The sequence below is a fragment of the Excalfactoria chinensis genome, chromosome 3, assembly GCF_039878825.1.
Source record: "Excalfactoria chinensis isolate bCotChi1 chromosome 3, bCotChi1.hap2, whole genome shotgun sequence".
In the NCBI taxonomy this organism is placed as follows: Eukaryota; Metazoa; Chordata; class Aves; order Galliformes; family Phasianidae; genus Excalfactoria; species Excalfactoria chinensis.
In genome coordinates this window covers 81,481,183-81,497,518 of record NC_092827.1, presented here as the reverse complement: position 1 = coordinate 81,497,518, position 16,336 = coordinate 81,481,183, and the positions used below count along the sequence as shown (strand labels likewise).

General features: G+C 37.2%; 1 protein-coding gene across 1 annotated transcript in view; it reads left to right on the top strand.

Moving 5' to 3' along the window:
- Window positions 1-14,074, top strand: part of PLEKHH2 (pleckstrin homology, MyTH4 and FERM domain containing H2) — a 48,517-nt gene extending 34,443 nt beyond the window's left edge. The window contains exons 20-30 of the mRNA XM_072332244.1: window positions 1,374-1,553; window positions 2,926-3,023; window positions 3,468-3,645; window positions 4,629-4,784; window positions 6,224-6,321; window positions 6,700-6,841; window positions 7,596-7,741; window positions 9,331-9,460; window positions 10,123-10,209; window positions 11,755-11,892; window positions 12,940-14,074. Coding sequence (XP_072188345.1) covers window positions 1,374-1,553; window positions 2,926-3,023; window positions 3,468-3,645; window positions 4,629-4,784; window positions 6,224-6,321; window positions 6,700-6,841; window positions 7,596-7,741; window positions 9,331-9,460; window positions 10,123-10,209; window positions 11,755-11,892; window positions 12,940-13,122 — 1,536 coding nt within the window. The 3' untranslated portion in view covers window positions 13,123-14,074. The remainder of the gene's footprint in view (window positions 1-1,373; window positions 1,554-2,925; window positions 3,024-3,467; window positions 3,646-4,628; window positions 4,785-6,223; window positions 6,322-6,699; window positions 6,842-7,595; window positions 7,742-9,330; window positions 9,461-10,122; window positions 10,210-11,754; window positions 11,893-12,939) is intronic.
- The last annotated feature ends 2,262 nt before the right edge of the window (window positions 14,075-16,336 follow it).

The following is a 16,336-nucleotide window of genomic DNA, read 5'->3' as shown; positions in this document are numbered from 1 at the left end:
CTTCAGCTTGTTTCCTGAATTTTTTTGTATGCACATAAGATTTTGGATGTTTCCCAATGGAAGGCCAGATTGGTGTCTGAGAACTAGGAGGAAGAGTGTGCTGCAATTCCATTTACCTTCTTTCTCCTCTCTCCTGCTCTTAGTTGGGTAAATCACCTCTAAAAATTAATTCATAGCCCAGCTATAAATAAAGTATATTTCAGAAACAAAACAAATTATTGCTAGTCTGCATAATGTGAAATAAATCACAGTTTGGAAGGCACAGTGCTTGAATAAATGAACTTTCTCCACAGAGCTTACAGAAGTCAAAAGACCAAATTCCCTGCAGCATGAACTTTCTTAAGAATTTTGATGCAATGGTTAGGATCCAGAAAAGAATTCAAGACAAGTACCATATGTTAAGTCACAGCCATTTGTAAGCAAGCTTTCCAGCTTATTTGTCTGAGATGTCTGAAGCACATAAAAGTACATCCATTTTATTCCGTGCAGTCTTGCAGCATGAAAATTAAAAGGGAATGTACTTCCCCGATAAAAATAAATTGATATCTATTTGGCAAACACTTTCTGAAATATATTTCAGACCTACGTCAAATAAGAGATGATGTGTATAACCTTTACTAAAAGCTGTGCTAAAAATCAGTTTAAAAGTCAAGCAAGGAACTGATTTAGAAACAGAAAACTGTTATTCCATTTCTGATAAAATAAGTCCCATGCATCCACATATGTTCAGATAGGCTAGAAATATATTAGTTCTCCACTCATTTCTTGTATTTTGCTTGTATACTTTAAAAATTCATCTTTAAGGAACTGCTCTAATAAATGAAATTAGTTAGCATGACTACAAGAACTATAATACAGACTAAGTGGAGTAAGTGATCACATAAGCTGTCTTATAAGTGATAAATGCCTGGCTTTCCTAAGACAGAAGAGGAGGTGGGAAGTTTATATGACCCCACAGTAAAAATACCAATGAAAGCTAAGAAGTTAAACAAATGGCTCTGAGTCCTGGTTTTCTAATTTGTGTATATTCATTCACCTGTGTTGTTCTCAGTCCTTGCACAAGTGTTTTACTGTGCCTGTCATTGTGAGCTATCCACCTTGCAATTTAAAGTCCTGCACAGGGGTAGGCTGTGTTCATGCATGTGCTTAAATTTCCTTTTAGCCACAACTGCTATACACCTACCAGCATACACTGGTGTTGCTTTTATCCTTTTGAAAAACTATAGCTTTTCATCCATTCTGGCCCCATTTTTCACCTCTCTAACTGGCGACCTGTGACTTCAATTATAGCACATTTTTGTTATGCAGAATGTCTGCAGGATTGGTTGGAGCTTTCTGTACATAAACTCACTTGCTTACTGTTTTGTTTCTAGACCTGCCAGTTATTTATAAATGCTGCAGTTGACTCTCCTGCAATTGACTACCATGTATCTTTGGCCCAAAGTGCTTTGCAAGTCTGCCTCACGCATCCTGAACTTCAAAATGAGATCTGTTGCCAGCTCATTAAACAGACCAGACGTCGGCATCCACAAAACCAGACAGGACCGATACAGGTATTTCAGCAGCAGCGAAGGAATTACACAGTATGTTTGGAATGGCAAAGGGGCTCTGTACTTCTGTAGCACCTGCATAAAACCCTATAAAAACCAGAACCATCTTCTTACTACTGTGTCTGAAACAAAGCTCACGCTATGCTCCATGAAAAGTACTCACATCTGATGACAGGATATATCTACATCTGTGCTATTTTTAAAGGTTCAGCATACAGTGTGGGCTATCATCAAGCATTAAGATAGCATGGGGAGCCTAATGATCTTTTACTGCATCCTTCCTCTGTTTGGTGCTGCCTCAGTGAGTTTGGTGGGCGAAACCAGCTGTCTGCACAGCATAAGTATGAAAAAATGCTGTTGCAATATGCTGTGGAATCTCAGATATGTTCAGTTTTTCTGAAAGATGTCACCTCTTACTTTGTCATGCTGTCCTGCATGCATTCTGCTTGCTAGATTATGAATATATATATAAAATTCTTCACCTTAGTCCACTGTCAGTTATTTACCGGTATCTTATATATGTAACAATTAACTGAAAGGAAAATCGATAGTTAGAATCCACACAGAACTAGCAGACCTGGAATATGGCACGTGACACAGTCATACCTATGGAACTAGGAGATGAATCAGAAGATGAGAAAGGAAATTATCACTTCAAAGCTTTTGTACTGGCCATGTTTTTCTCCCGACTTGTTACAGAAGGTAGCACATGACTAGCAGGCATACCTATTAGCTAGAAAAAGCCCATATTTGGGATATGGACAGTATGTGTGCATCACTAAGACACCCACAAACGTTCTACAGAACACATAGCATATTCATGTCAGCATACATTGAAATTACATATGGCTGATGAAATTCAGTAATGCATTTTTTAATATAAATCTTATATATGTAATAAATTTTTGATATTTTCGAACACAGGTGAAGCCATCACTCCAATACAGATAAATAAACTGCTACCATCATAATTATATGGTATGATATTTAAGGGTTAACCTGTTCAGTAGAACATTTGTAGCCTTACAAATTTTTTAAGGTCTTAAATCATTAACTCAGTCACGGTTGGCACCGTAGCCTTAGAATTCATTTTTCCTGCAGTTGGCTTTTTGTACAAACTGATTTGCCTCCACATTCCCAGACCTAAAAGAAAGATGCTGTACACAAGTAAAACTAAAGAGAGCATTTTGCCCTTCCAGTGAGGTGCCATACGCGTTTACTCAGCTTTTTCTCTGTTTTGTTTTTTTTCTTCCTTCCTATTTACAGTTGTGTGATACTTGCCTTGGCACAGTAAGTTGCACTGCTGACCAAGAGCCAAACAGGAAGTTTTACTTTGTAAGATGTTTAAAGCAGTAAATGTCTTTCTTTTGTCCAGGGCTTGCAGCTCTTGGCTCTCTGCATTGGACTGTTTCTGCCCCAGCACCCATTCCTTTGGCTTCTTAAGCTTCATTTAAAGAAGAATGCAGATTCTAGGTATGCCTGAGTATTTTTAGCCTGCTTGTTGACCAGTCTTCTTTAAGTACCTTATTTTCAATCTTTCATTTGATATACATGTAATTTTTAATCTTCTGATATACATTTTATAATAAATTTGAGTTGAATATGTTCTTTTTCTGCATCAACTGGGAAAGCTCCTTTGTTCTGAAAAGTATTTTGCAATGGAATTCTGACTGCATGTTGCTAAAGCACGAAGGCCCAAGTCTGTGGCAGCTACACAAAATACTCTGAGCCATGTTCACCTTTCACACAGTTCTGTACATCTCTTTCACTCTCCTTAAAATTCCCTGGGGAAAAATGCTGGAAATCTTGCTGTGAGACCTAAATGCTCCTCCCATCTCGCATCTCAGAGAGACTTATTCAGCTTGCTGTCCTTTCAGTTAGTTCCCAAGAATTGCCTAATTTCTTTTTCTGCCATAGAACTGAATTTGGGAAATACGCAATATATTGCCAGCGATGTGTGGAACGTACCCAGCAGAATGGAGACCGAGAAGCCAGGCCTTCCCGAATGGAAATCCTTTCAACTCTTCTAAGAAACCCTTACCACCATTCACTACCCTTTAGTATTCCAGTTCATTTCATGAATGGAATCTACCAGGTAACATCAAATAGAAAATCAAGGCCCTCCCAACCCCGTGCTATTAGCATATTTAGTGCAGTATATCAGAAATAGAGTTTTAAGTGTTAAGCTAAATATGTTTCAAGTTTCATCCTGTGTCATTACTAACACAGGGCACAAAGCACAAGGTACATGAGTCAGGTTTGATCAATGAAGAGTAATTGTTCAGGATAAAATCTTTAAAAGCAATTAAAATATTAAAAACACTTGCAAATGAGACATCCATTGCTTATTTGACTTCACAACTGGATGAATGAATTCAACTAAAGAAAAGAGAAGGGTATTAAATTCCATTTCTCTCGTGAGGTACCTTAAAGGTTAAACGAACAGAAATGCAGCTGTAACTCCCATTAGCAGTATGAAGGATAACCCTATTTGTTACAGAAAAAACACAGTTTCATTCTCAACTCTTTTGGGCATTCATCAGTCAAAGTCTGTAAGGAAGCTTTCCCTGGGTTTCCATACTGGTGCAAGTCTTTTTTTTTTTTTAACAACTCAGAAGATTACAAGATAGTGACTTTCTATATTAAATCAATACTATATTGAATAATCTCTAGTTCAGGCAACAGAAAAACAAACTGTTTTTCTTATTCCCTTCTAAAATTTTCTTAGTTACTTGCTGTATGCCCAGTAAAAGAGAAAAATGTATTTAACATGTATTTAAATCACTCTAAAAAGTTTCCAGGCTGAAGTTTGAAAGAAAAGAAAAAAGGAATAACTGCTTGTTATTTATTTATACATTGCTCAAAAATACCTACTCTAAAGAACTATGAAAACTGTAAGTAAATGAATCACATCAATGGGTTCAGTAAATAATTTGTAAGTTTCAATGACACTGTTATTCAAAGGGAATAATGAGGGTCTTATGTTCTGGAGGTATTCTCATTTTTCGGAATCTTTTCTTTGATTTATTTTTTTTTTTAAATGCTTGGTAGCAAAATAGATTTGAGGTGCTTTTCTAGGTTGTTGGGTTTGATGCCTCTACTACAGTGGATGAATTTCTGAACACCCTGAACCAGGATACAGGAATGAGGAAACCAGCTCAGTCAGGATTTGCACTCTTCTCTGATGATCCCTCTGGCAAAGATGTAGAGCACTGTCTACAAGGAAACATCAAGGTAAACAGAAGTCTATAATGAGCTATGCATATTAAACAGCAAAATCATTTTACAGAGCTCTCTTCAGACAGTGTTGAAGGAGAATGTTTTTCAGGCTGGAATCTTGTCTTTTTTTTTTTTTTTTCTTCCCCCTCTAATAATGTAAAAGGAAAGATGAAAAAGCACGTTTTGAATTACTGAAATTCATTCAGTGAATGGTATTTAAAAGCACTCTCTGAAAGACTGATATTAATCATGGAAGTAAAAGCTGGATTACGAAAGAGAAAGTAAGCTGTAACTAATCACTTTCCTTTAAAACCAAAAATCAGTGGGATCCAACATGTACTTAGAGATGCCAGTTCCCATACCTGGTAGACCCCCAAAAGATGAACGTTTGAGGTCCAGAAAGTCACTGAGACTGGGATAGGGATCCTGGGAAGTTGTTATGAAAAAAAGAAAAAAAGAAAAAAAGAATGGGTTCCTTATCTAAAGAGAGAATAATTAGCTTTCAGTTTTGGAAATTTCCAAAACTTATCATTGTACTGGATTTTAGTTCCTTCTATTACTAGTAATACAATCTTTGCTGTCAAGATTGGCATTAAGCACTATCATCTGTGTATTGGAAAAGTATTACGTATTTTTCAAGCCTTTTAGCAGCTAATTATTAATGGATTTTTTTGTGCTTCTATCAAGCAGTTTTTTTGTACCCTCTGTACAGTGTTCACAAGCTGCATTTCAAGACAAAAGGAAAGGTACAGCCAGGACCTAATGACAAATAAGCAGAGTCATCCGATCAGCTCTGCTTCCCAGCCAGAAAAACTGCCAATACAAAGCAAAATGTATTTTAAAAAGTACTTTTTCCTTGATAGAAGCGATTTTACAAGCTGATCACATTACTGCTCCCAGAAAGATTCATCTATGATGGAATGGTACCATGAAGTCCAGCAGGACTCATTGGTCCTCCGTTCTGCCTCCTCCCCATCTGGCCACATCCACTAGCTGTCAGGCACCACACTGCTTGCACTTCATATCAAACTTCATATAAACATTACAAGAAACAGTTAGTAGAAAGCACCTGAAAAGCTTCCTGCAGCAGAAAGGCAAGGCAGAGATTGAAGGCACTTGATTAATTATTTAACAACTCACTTTGTACAATTAAACACTCATTGGCTGCTGCTAAATCAGCTAACTGGCCTTTCCATACACATGTGCTATGGTTTGTTTCCAAAGCTGACGTGGGTGTTGCCAGATAAGCAAACAAGCAAAAAGCCCTAATTATGAAATGTTCCAACTAAGAAAAGCTCGTAAAGTTACCTGCCAATTAGTTTAAAAATTCAAGGTACGTGAGTTTCTGGTCTGAAATAGGTAAATGATACTAAAATAAGACAACAGTTTTTATTCACAGGTAGTCTGAAAGGTGAATACACATAAAAGTCAATTTCTTATTGACCCCCTTCTAGATCTGTGACATTATTTCAAAATGGGAGCAAGCCTCCAAAGAGCAACATCCTGGGAAATGTGAAGGCACAAGGACTGTCCGCCTGACGTATAAAAACAGGTTTGTGTAGCAAATATAACATCTCTGCCCTGTCTCAGGAATTATTATATATATATTTTAATTAATGTGATCTCTTCATCTGAAAAATAGTGGCTGACTCAAAGCTTGCAATAAAAATAGTACATGGGCGCAACTACGGCAATTTTAAACATATAGGGTTTTGTTTTAATCTCATTGCAGGTGATCACAGCTACTAAAAAGATAAAGGCAAAATTGAATTCTGAAGACTGAAACTAAGCATTTGCCCACAGTTTTAGAATGTTATTCTATAAATGTGTTTTGACCCTGACGTAAACATTTCACATTCACATTTCACATTTCTGCAGGGCTAAGATATTTCCTTATCTTCTTTATTTAATAATTTTGTCTTTTCTGCAGGCTTTATTTTTCAGTTCAAGTTCATGGGGAGACAGACAGGGAGAAGCTGCTGCTGGTCTATCAGACAAATGATCAGATAGTCAACGGTCTCTTCCCTGTAAACAAAGAACTAGCAATGGAACTGTCTGCTCTTCTAGCTCAGGTAATCCTTGTGCATTCATGCAGTTCTACAGATGGAAGCCTTAAATTAAGGAATGGTTCAGAGTTGCTTGACAGTCAAGTGACCTTCACCTTTCACACATGATAGTGCAAGAAACAGAGTGGGCTGCAAGCTTGGTGTGATATTAACTTCTGTACTAGAGAGGAAATGCTCTACTGTATGCGCTCTAGTTGGCACCAGTAAGGATAAAACTTCCTTTACCTCCTACACAGTAAGGCCCTCTTTGATTGAATATCACACAATGACATAGCATTTCTTCATTCGCTACTCTTTAAACAATTTCAGCAAGTTAATATAGCAGAGAACAACAGCTTAGTGAAAGCCTACTGGTCCTTTGTTAGACGGGATCTTGCTACAGTCTATTCTACTTTATAAAAAGGATTAAGCACTCAAGGGAAGATTACTGAGAAAGCTACGGTGTTGGTGTTACTCAAATCTAAACTGGTTTGCGTAGCTGAAGATGTGGCAATCTCAGAGAAGAACTAGATGGTATTATACTCTACATCTGTGTATTTAGTATTTGACATTGATCTTTTTTGCATGGCAAATATCAGATAATCAAAAATAAAATGACTTGCTTGGTTTCCGTATCAGCAAATAAAGCACCAGGCGATTACTGACAAACATTTTCATTTTTTACTTGCTAAGACAGGAAAAGCTAGCTGATAGTAAACACCCAGCTGCAAAGTTAATCTGCAAGAACAATTTTTTCTTTCCTTCGTGATCTTTTTCTTAGGTAGAGATTGGAGATTTTGAAAGGCCTTTCTCAACGCCAGCTGGGCAGGTCACATCCCAGTCCAAGTCCAATCAAACATTAAAACAAGTTTTGGAGAGATTCTACCCTAAGAGATACAGGCTTGGCTGTTCAGAAGAACAGTTAAGGTGAGAAGTGTTTTGTTATCAGATTCACTGAAAATTTAGCACCAAAATGAGGAGCTTTTTAATTGTCGTAAGGTCTAATTTCCAGTTATGCTCTGTTTTCCTAGACCTGTGTTTGAAACTCACATTCTTACTGAATCCAAGAACCCATTTCCTTGGTGCATTACAGATCTACAGAGTACTACCATTAAGTCTGCATTCAAGTAAAAGCTTTAGAACAAACAGATTACTACACAGTGTTACAAAAGCCAGAGATTTTGAAATTCTTATTTCTCTTATTCGGCAATTCTAATTTAAGCCTGAGCATGAACTAAAGAACTACTGAAAGTAAATGACATGAGGGCTATATCAGAGTGTTTGCTATTCCAATGTGCAATCTCTTGCAGCCAGTCAGACTGCAATACGGTAACTTAGCCAACTTGCTAGCAATGTATCACCTAATTTTAAATGAATAATTTGCAAGTTATTTCACTCAACACCTATTAAAATAAAGAATAGCAGAACAAAATCATTAATTATCCAAAGTTGATGTCTTGCAATTTTGAAGTCCAGTATACACTACAGAAATGTTTTCCACATTCTTTGCCGCAGGGTTGAAAAAGTTTAAAGCTATTATCATATACACAAAGCAATATTATTGCATACCAAGAATTCAACAGGGACATTCAAAAGTTCACAGTTGAAAAATAGAAAGGTACACAATTAATTTCAAAGAACAAAGTGTAAAAAGCATTAGATCACACTGACTTGTGGAGGCTACGTCTGTTCAGTTGTTCAAGTAGTTACTAAACTACAGATCGCCAGAAAGTAGAAGCCTATAGCAGGAAAGAGTCACTCTATACCAGCCCTTTTACTTGTGTTCTTTTGCTAAGGGTGCAGTTTGACTTCATAGACTTCCAGTGAGAGCAAGCTGCAAGTGAAAGATCTCCCCTCTACTATGCGTTCTCCTTCCCTTTTAGTGGGCTGGATCTAATAATCTTGTGGCTGCAGGGTGAGTTGTTCCCAAAAGTCGGTGTGTTGGAAAGGTATGCCAGGGTGCTTTTCGAGAACAAGTTTTCTATCGGAGCATTTTATAGAATCAGCTCACCTTGGAGCTACAAAAGAAAAAAGCCAGAGTGAATGCATCATGCATCAGAAGCACCCTCAGATACACTGAAAACTCAGATACACTGAAAAAAAAAGTAACATTAAGCTGCATCATCTTCCACATCTGTGCTAGCCACAGGTAAAGATAGGTGCTAAGCGGGATGGATTTTTGGAGTGACAACTGGCACTGCTGTTGAGTACTGATAAAGGTGGATTGATTACCTGTAGAGACATATTAAAAATCTGTGCTATGCTTTTTTTTCCCTTATGCTTCCACTGCTATGTCAATATTTAATCGCAGTGCTGCAGAAATGAAAAGCAACTTCATTATTTTCACATGTATAAAAACATTACACCATGTTTCGGATTTAATACTGTATAAGTGATAGTCGTTGCATTAACTTAAATTACCATTTTAACAAATGGATTTTTTTTGCTCATTAAACTTGTAAGGGTAAGCATTTAAAATCCTTTCAATAACTAAATTACATATTTCATTCCAACAGACAGCTTTGTCAGCGATTGTCTACAAGATGGATGGCTCTCCGGGGGCACAGTGCTGCAGACTGCGTGCGCATTTATCTCACCGTAGCCAGAAAATGGCCTTTCTTTGGTGCTAAGTTGTTTGCAGCAAAAGTAAGAAACTTCATGGGATCTGAGTGACGCTATTTTAGTATGATTTGCAGAGTTTCTTTAGAAACTCTCGTGTTGGAAATGAGTGTGATATGTGTGCTGCTTTATTCTCTTCTCAAATCACTCATTTGTTATGGTGAAATTAAATAATCATAGCACTCAGTAAAACATAATTCCTTCCCAGTACACTAACTGCTTGTTTTAGGTTATTAGTCGGGGTTGTATCTTTTCTCATGTCTTAGCTGGAGAAGGAGTTTTTGCTTCATAACTTTTTTGCCTGATAACTATTAGAATATTTAAAAGCTGTCATTAACAGGTTATGAAAGCAGAATTAGGGAGAAATGTGGATGTTATTAAGGGTATTTAGAGTACTCCCTTCTGTGCTGACCTCCCTCTTAAACCTTAATTCTTTGTTCAGAGAACAGCTGTGCTAAATTCAAGGGCTACTTGTACATTTTACTAGACTAAGCACTGAGGGAAGCTTCACAAGTGTTAGGCTGAGTTCTTAGCTCTTCCATTGGCCTACAGCATGTCTTTATTGTTACCTCCCAGTTAAACCTCAGTTAGATCTGTGGGTGAAGGGAGCTCTGTGTTAGCTGATAATTAATAGTGATTTACACAGTATCTCAATTTGAAGTAGTATTTAAGAGCATTTCTTTTTACAGCCTCTAGCAACATCCTCACTTGAGAGGTCCTTCATATGGTTTGCTGTACACGAAGATGGCATAAGCATCCTAGATTACGGCACTATGGTAAGGGACTTTTTCTTAAGTACTGAGCAGATAGGGAGATTCAGCAGAACAGTACACAAAAGATGGCATTAGTCTTCCATGCCGTTATCTAGACTTTCTCTTAAAGCAGAAATTCGTTCCTTTCAAAACACTTTAAAGTTATCATTAAAGTCCCACTAATAATAGAAATCAATAATGATTTCTTTGCATAGAATTTATTTTTGTTTATCAGATAGAGTTTTTTTATATCATTTAATGAAATGTTAATATTTTAATCATTCAGATGTCAGGACATCTACAGTTACAGTTCTTACAATAACATTAATTTTCATTTTCTTAAGACTTCATTTTCCATTATTATTCATAACACATACACTCTGCAAAGTGCTGTTACTTAAAAAGATTGTTATTTTCATTGTATTATTTTCATTTAATAGTAGCTGATATAACCCAGTGTTATTTAATTATGCCATTTTAGGCTCTGATTTTTTCTTTGATTTGTGATAAAAGTTTTCATAGAAAACAACTCCTGGTAATCAGCATTAAAAAGGCAGCACCTGAGAATATCCCTGCTTTAATTTACATCCAGCAAAGAAACAGAACAGCACGTCACTATTAGCAAGTACTAATATTAAATATCAGAAAATTTAAATCCCAGATTCCTAATTGTATTGATATGGGCCTTTTCATTACGTTTCTTTGCAGTTAAAACAAATAGTAGAACAGAAGATGAGATGGCAAAGAAAGCAAAACTATACAGTAGCTGTATAGAGAGAATGAGTGCTTCATTAGACTAAAGAACACTCTATAAACACTAGATTATCTACTCACAGTCCTACATGCAGGATTCCTGCAGAACACCGCCAGTTTACAATGTAGGCAGTCCCTGGCCTCCATTAAAGAAATGCTCGGTTTCCAGTCAGTATCCTGACTTTCTGCACGAAGTATTAAGGGTATCAGAAATTCTTTTTCGTAATGAAGATGTCAGTTATTTTATAGGCATTGTCTTACATTTAATTTTTTGAATACCTGAAGCACACTAATAGGAGTCTTAATGTTAAACCAAACGCTAATTGTAGACTCAAAGGCCGCTTGTGTGGTGCTGAACACTGAACAGTAAGAGCTCCAGCAGGCTCTACAAAGAGGAAAAGCTTTGTGGATCACTGATGTGCCATCAGAGATGTGGGAAAAAGAAGAAAACAGAAGTTACATGAATTTGTGTTTCTGTAAACTGCATCATTGCACAATGAGAAATCCTGGAGTTAGTAACATTAGATGTCAAATATCCTATAATTTAACCTACTTAGATGCTATTTCATTTTCAAATGGATTTCCTATGGATAACTTTTCCCTAAGTTAGTCAAGAGTTATGTCAATTGAATTACAAACTTGAGTTAAAAGCTGCTTACTTTGATCTAGTTAATTTGGAATAGAATTTGGATTCATAAGAGGCAAACGACAACATTTTGAAAAATCCACATATAATTATGCTTTTAAGAGATATATTTGTCATGATGTGGTGCTCTTGCATTGACCTGCTTATAGCTTTGGGGTTTCTTTTTTAAGCGATTAACAGTGACATATACATACAAGAGTCTGATGACTTTTGGAGGCTATCAAGACGACTTTATGTTGGTTGTTAATGATGCTCAGACAAAGGACAAAGCAACTGAAAAACTGCTTTTCGCCATGACAAAGCCCAAGGTTGGTACATTACCTGGTATAGCTTTCCACCATCTGCCACTTTTCTACTCTGTCTAAAGTGGGTAATCCTTAACAGATGTAAAAGATGAAACACTTTCTTTATTCCTAGTGTTCTCAGATTGACTTTTAGAGGGAGAAACAATTAATATAAGAAGCAACAGTGACAGTACTGATGTGTGTTCATGTCCTTTTAGATATCATTCCAGATCTGTCACGTTAAGAACACAGAAAGCTACTAAGGGCAATAAGTATATGCAGTACCTCAAAAGTAATCTGACTGGTTGATCAGCACCACAGATCATATTTAAGAAGCTGTATTTCCATTCTGGAGTGGAATTGCAGAATACAACATCTGAAAGATCTGACACTTGTTTAAAATCCTAGCATATTTTTGACTTCAGTACAGGAACTCTTCCAACTTTTTCAATCCAGATTCTCTCAGTCACTGGTAAGACTGACTGTATTACAACAAACAAACAAAAAACCTGAGTCTTTTGCCATTATTCTATTTCACAGACTGTTCCAGATATGAATTTCACAAAGAAATTTGGGTAAAATCAGGACTCTTCATAGAAATAGGCATAGTAAAACATTATGTACAAGTTTCTCTCAGACTGTGTCCTTAAAGGCAAGGTTGGGTAGACTGTGAAGGAAAAATATAGTGAAGACTTCCAGAAGCCTTCATTTCTTTAGCCTACTCTGTATCTTCAGTCCTTGAGTTCTAGATACTTTCTAGGAAAACTGAGGGAACACATCATGAAAGCTTTTTGTAAGAGCATCGTCTACTGGACTTCAAGACCCCTCAGCTGAGTAAGTGATCTGCTTGAATCATTTAAGACTGAAGAAGACAGTCTTCAGTGTGATGAGAATAGTGTTATGTTTTTGGCAAGCTGCGATAGAAGAAAGCTCCTCGTCATTAGCTTTGATGATTGATGAAGTACTTTTCCAGCTGATGGTGATTGTCACCAGCTAGAAAGTTAGCTATTTTTTCAGCAGTCAAAACACATCACTGTATTTTTCAAAGAGATTTGTATGTTCCTGTTATAGATTCTTGAGATCACTCTACTGATTGCCAGCTATATTAACAACTTTCATCAGCAAAAAGGAGCTGCCCATCACCTCTCTGCACCAGCATTACTGACGCCTCAGAGTGGACAGAAGCTCAAGGAAATGGGAAGTCAGCCACTTCTCACCACCAACAGACCAACCAAATGCCCAACTTTGTTATGAAAGTGTTACACGTTGTTATAATATGCCTCTGTTACGTGGTTTCTACACCAATAGTAAACTTTCTGATGTAAAGAGGTACCACATAAGCAGGTATATAAGCAAAAGAAAGGCAGGCAGGTTTACATTTACTTCAGCGGTACACAGCAAGAGAAACCCTCTAATTAAAGCCCTGGCCTGAACTGGAATGATGAAGATGAGCCAAGTTAAGAGCTCTGTTTTCCTAGGGGTGGCTTGTACCTCTCGATGACAGAAATCTGTCTGTCAATAGTGTTATGGAAAGGTGGCCTTAGGAACATGTCTATATGTATTTTAGTCATTTTCCAGGTATTTTCTCAGGGAACAAACTGTCTTCAACTCTTCATCTACGTTTTAAAAAATGATAGGAAATGTATAACCTTCACTTTGAACAGGACTTTATTTTATTGAAAAATGTCAAATAGAATATTTAATATTTTCCATTTCCACTTCATATTTGCAGTACCAGCACCATGGGACAAAAAAAAAACCAAAAAAACAACACACCAAAACATTGTTTAATTTAAGTAATTATTTCTCCTTTAAAAACTGGTGAACGCATCATGTAACTATTACAGATCAGAAAGGTATTCTCCTGGTACACTTCTAGCCTTTTTATACAGCTATCCTACATGGCAAATATTCATCTTGACCTGAACAGTTTCTGAATAATCCCTCTCAGCTCCAGCCTTTTGGAAAAATCTCAATTGGAAAGGAACTGTTTAGTATAGTTTTGTTAAAAAAGATTACCTACCTAATTCCTTCCTTAATACAGAAGTAAATAATATAACCCAGATACAAGAATGACTCAACTCAAAACACAGGAATAACACAGAAAGACAGCTTGAATTGTTGTGCTTGGAGACATACGTGACATGTAAAGTGCCATATCTATAATGTATATACATTGACTCAGAATAATACTTCGTGAAAGGTGTACTTGTTGTTTTTCATTTGTATCTATACATTACAATGTTCTCATGCACCAAAGGTAAAACACTGTACCTGCATTATAGGACTTGGGAGTACTTCCTGGTTTCACTTTCCAGCTGCAAGCCTCAGTGTTGTGTAAGGTCAAGGATATAAAAATGACACAGTTTTAATTCCCAATCTTATAGTCCCCATGCAAAGAAACACTTCTGCAGGTTCTGAAATAGATCAGCATCAGAATACCCTAATAGATAATTTAGGTCCAGCCATAGAACAGGTAGTCAAACGTGAACCATTGAACTACATACATTTCACAATTTCCACGTCTGTTCATGCTGATAATCAAGGATGATTAAACACTTAATTACTTAAGATTGCAGCAATTTCATAATAATGAATATCAGTATCTCCTGTTTGAAAAACTCCTTTGTTTTATGACAGTTTAAGATTTCATATATATACAGATAAGGATTGAGAAAGAGGTGGCTTTCAGCTGTTTGCTCTCAGTGGAAGGTAGGGATTATCTGAAGAAATGAAATAGAATAGATGGGAGATACAGAATGCAAAAAGAACAGAGTATTAAAGAGTAGAAGGCCAAGTTGGCAGGCTGACTTGATAAATCCATTCCTTTTGAAAGCTCTCAAAATCCTGCTACAAGCTAAATCTGCAGGATTCTACCACCGTTTTATGGCTCAGTGCTTTCTATTGAAAATTACAGAGGCAGAGTTAGCAGCAGCTCCCAACACTGCATTGTCTTTTAGGGTTAACCTCTTGCTACTGCAATATATTCCTAAATCAGACACCCAGAAGCAGTCCATGCTATCGTTTCCATTTGTCTGGCAGCAACTTCCAATTGCAGCAATTACTGACTATTGTAAAGTCATAGAATGGTTTATGTTGGAATGGGCCTTAAAGACCGTCTAATTCCAACACCCTTGCCTTGGGTAGGGTTGCCAATCATTAAATCAGGCTGCTGAGGATCCCCATCTCTCAAAGAGTTCTTCTCCTAGTCTGTACTCATAGCTGGGATTGCCTCAACCCAAGTGCAACCAACACTTTGTACTTGGCCTTGTTAAACCTCATTAGATTCTCGTGTGTTCTCAATTCACAGGCCTGTCTGAATAGTGTCCCTCCCTTCTATTGTGCCAACTGCACTGCTCAGCTGGGTGCCATCAGCAAACGTATTGAGGGTACACTCAATCCCACTGTATGCCATTGATAAAGATGCTGATGAGCATCGGTTCCAAAGCAGACCCGAGGAACACCACTCGTGACCAGCCGCCTCCTGGGCACAGAGCCATTGACAACAACCCTCGGACTACAAGCATCCATTCAATTCTTCATCCATCTAATAGTCCAGCCTTCCCTCTCTCTCTCCAATATGAAGATAAGGATGCAGTGCAGCACCCTGTCATCCCTAATTCCATAGATAGTCACATAACAGAAATGCTGCGTAATTTTCATGACATACATACACTCAGAATCACAGCCTGTCCATACAACACTAAGCACACTTCAACAGCTTAACTTGCAGAGCACTGCAAGTCTCTGGGGAGCTTGCTACAAGCTACTCTAGCCCCAGACCTACTTAGAAGACACCACACAGTGTAAATCAGCAAAACTAAATATTTCAGGCAGATAGTTAATCTATTCTGCCTCCCTCACCCAGCCTGAGCCTCATGAGCAATTCACATCTCAGCATTAACCTTGAATCGCACATCAAAACAATTCACACCATGCTACCCAATACATGACTAATGCTCAGGCAGGAATTAGACCTTTCATACTTTCTAATCTTCAGCAGCAATGATACCATATAAGCCATGAAACAAGGAGTGGCCTCTGAGACTGATGTTGAAAAAGTCGCCATACTTAAGGTTTGCAGAACCTAGGTTGTAAAGACAGTCTCCTTCCATGTGCTAACATGAGACTCCACCTTCCATTACTAACTAAAGAGCATTCTGTGCTTGCTTTGAGCTAGCACTCAGTAACAACTGTATGGGGACAGTCAGTGAATCAGTGATCTACAGTGACTGAAAGGTCAGTCATTAGTAACTATATAAAACACACTGGTATAAAAATGCACTTGGAATACAATATAAATTTGTAAGTTTGCCTTTTCCATTTTTGTGTGGCGGTACTAGTAAGCAAACTACTCGTTTCTAAAACAAAGCAGCCCACAAAATTATTATTTCCTTGTCAATTTTTAAATACATACTTAAATTTAAAATATAGATTTATCTACAAAGGAATTCTGGTAAGTATTGAG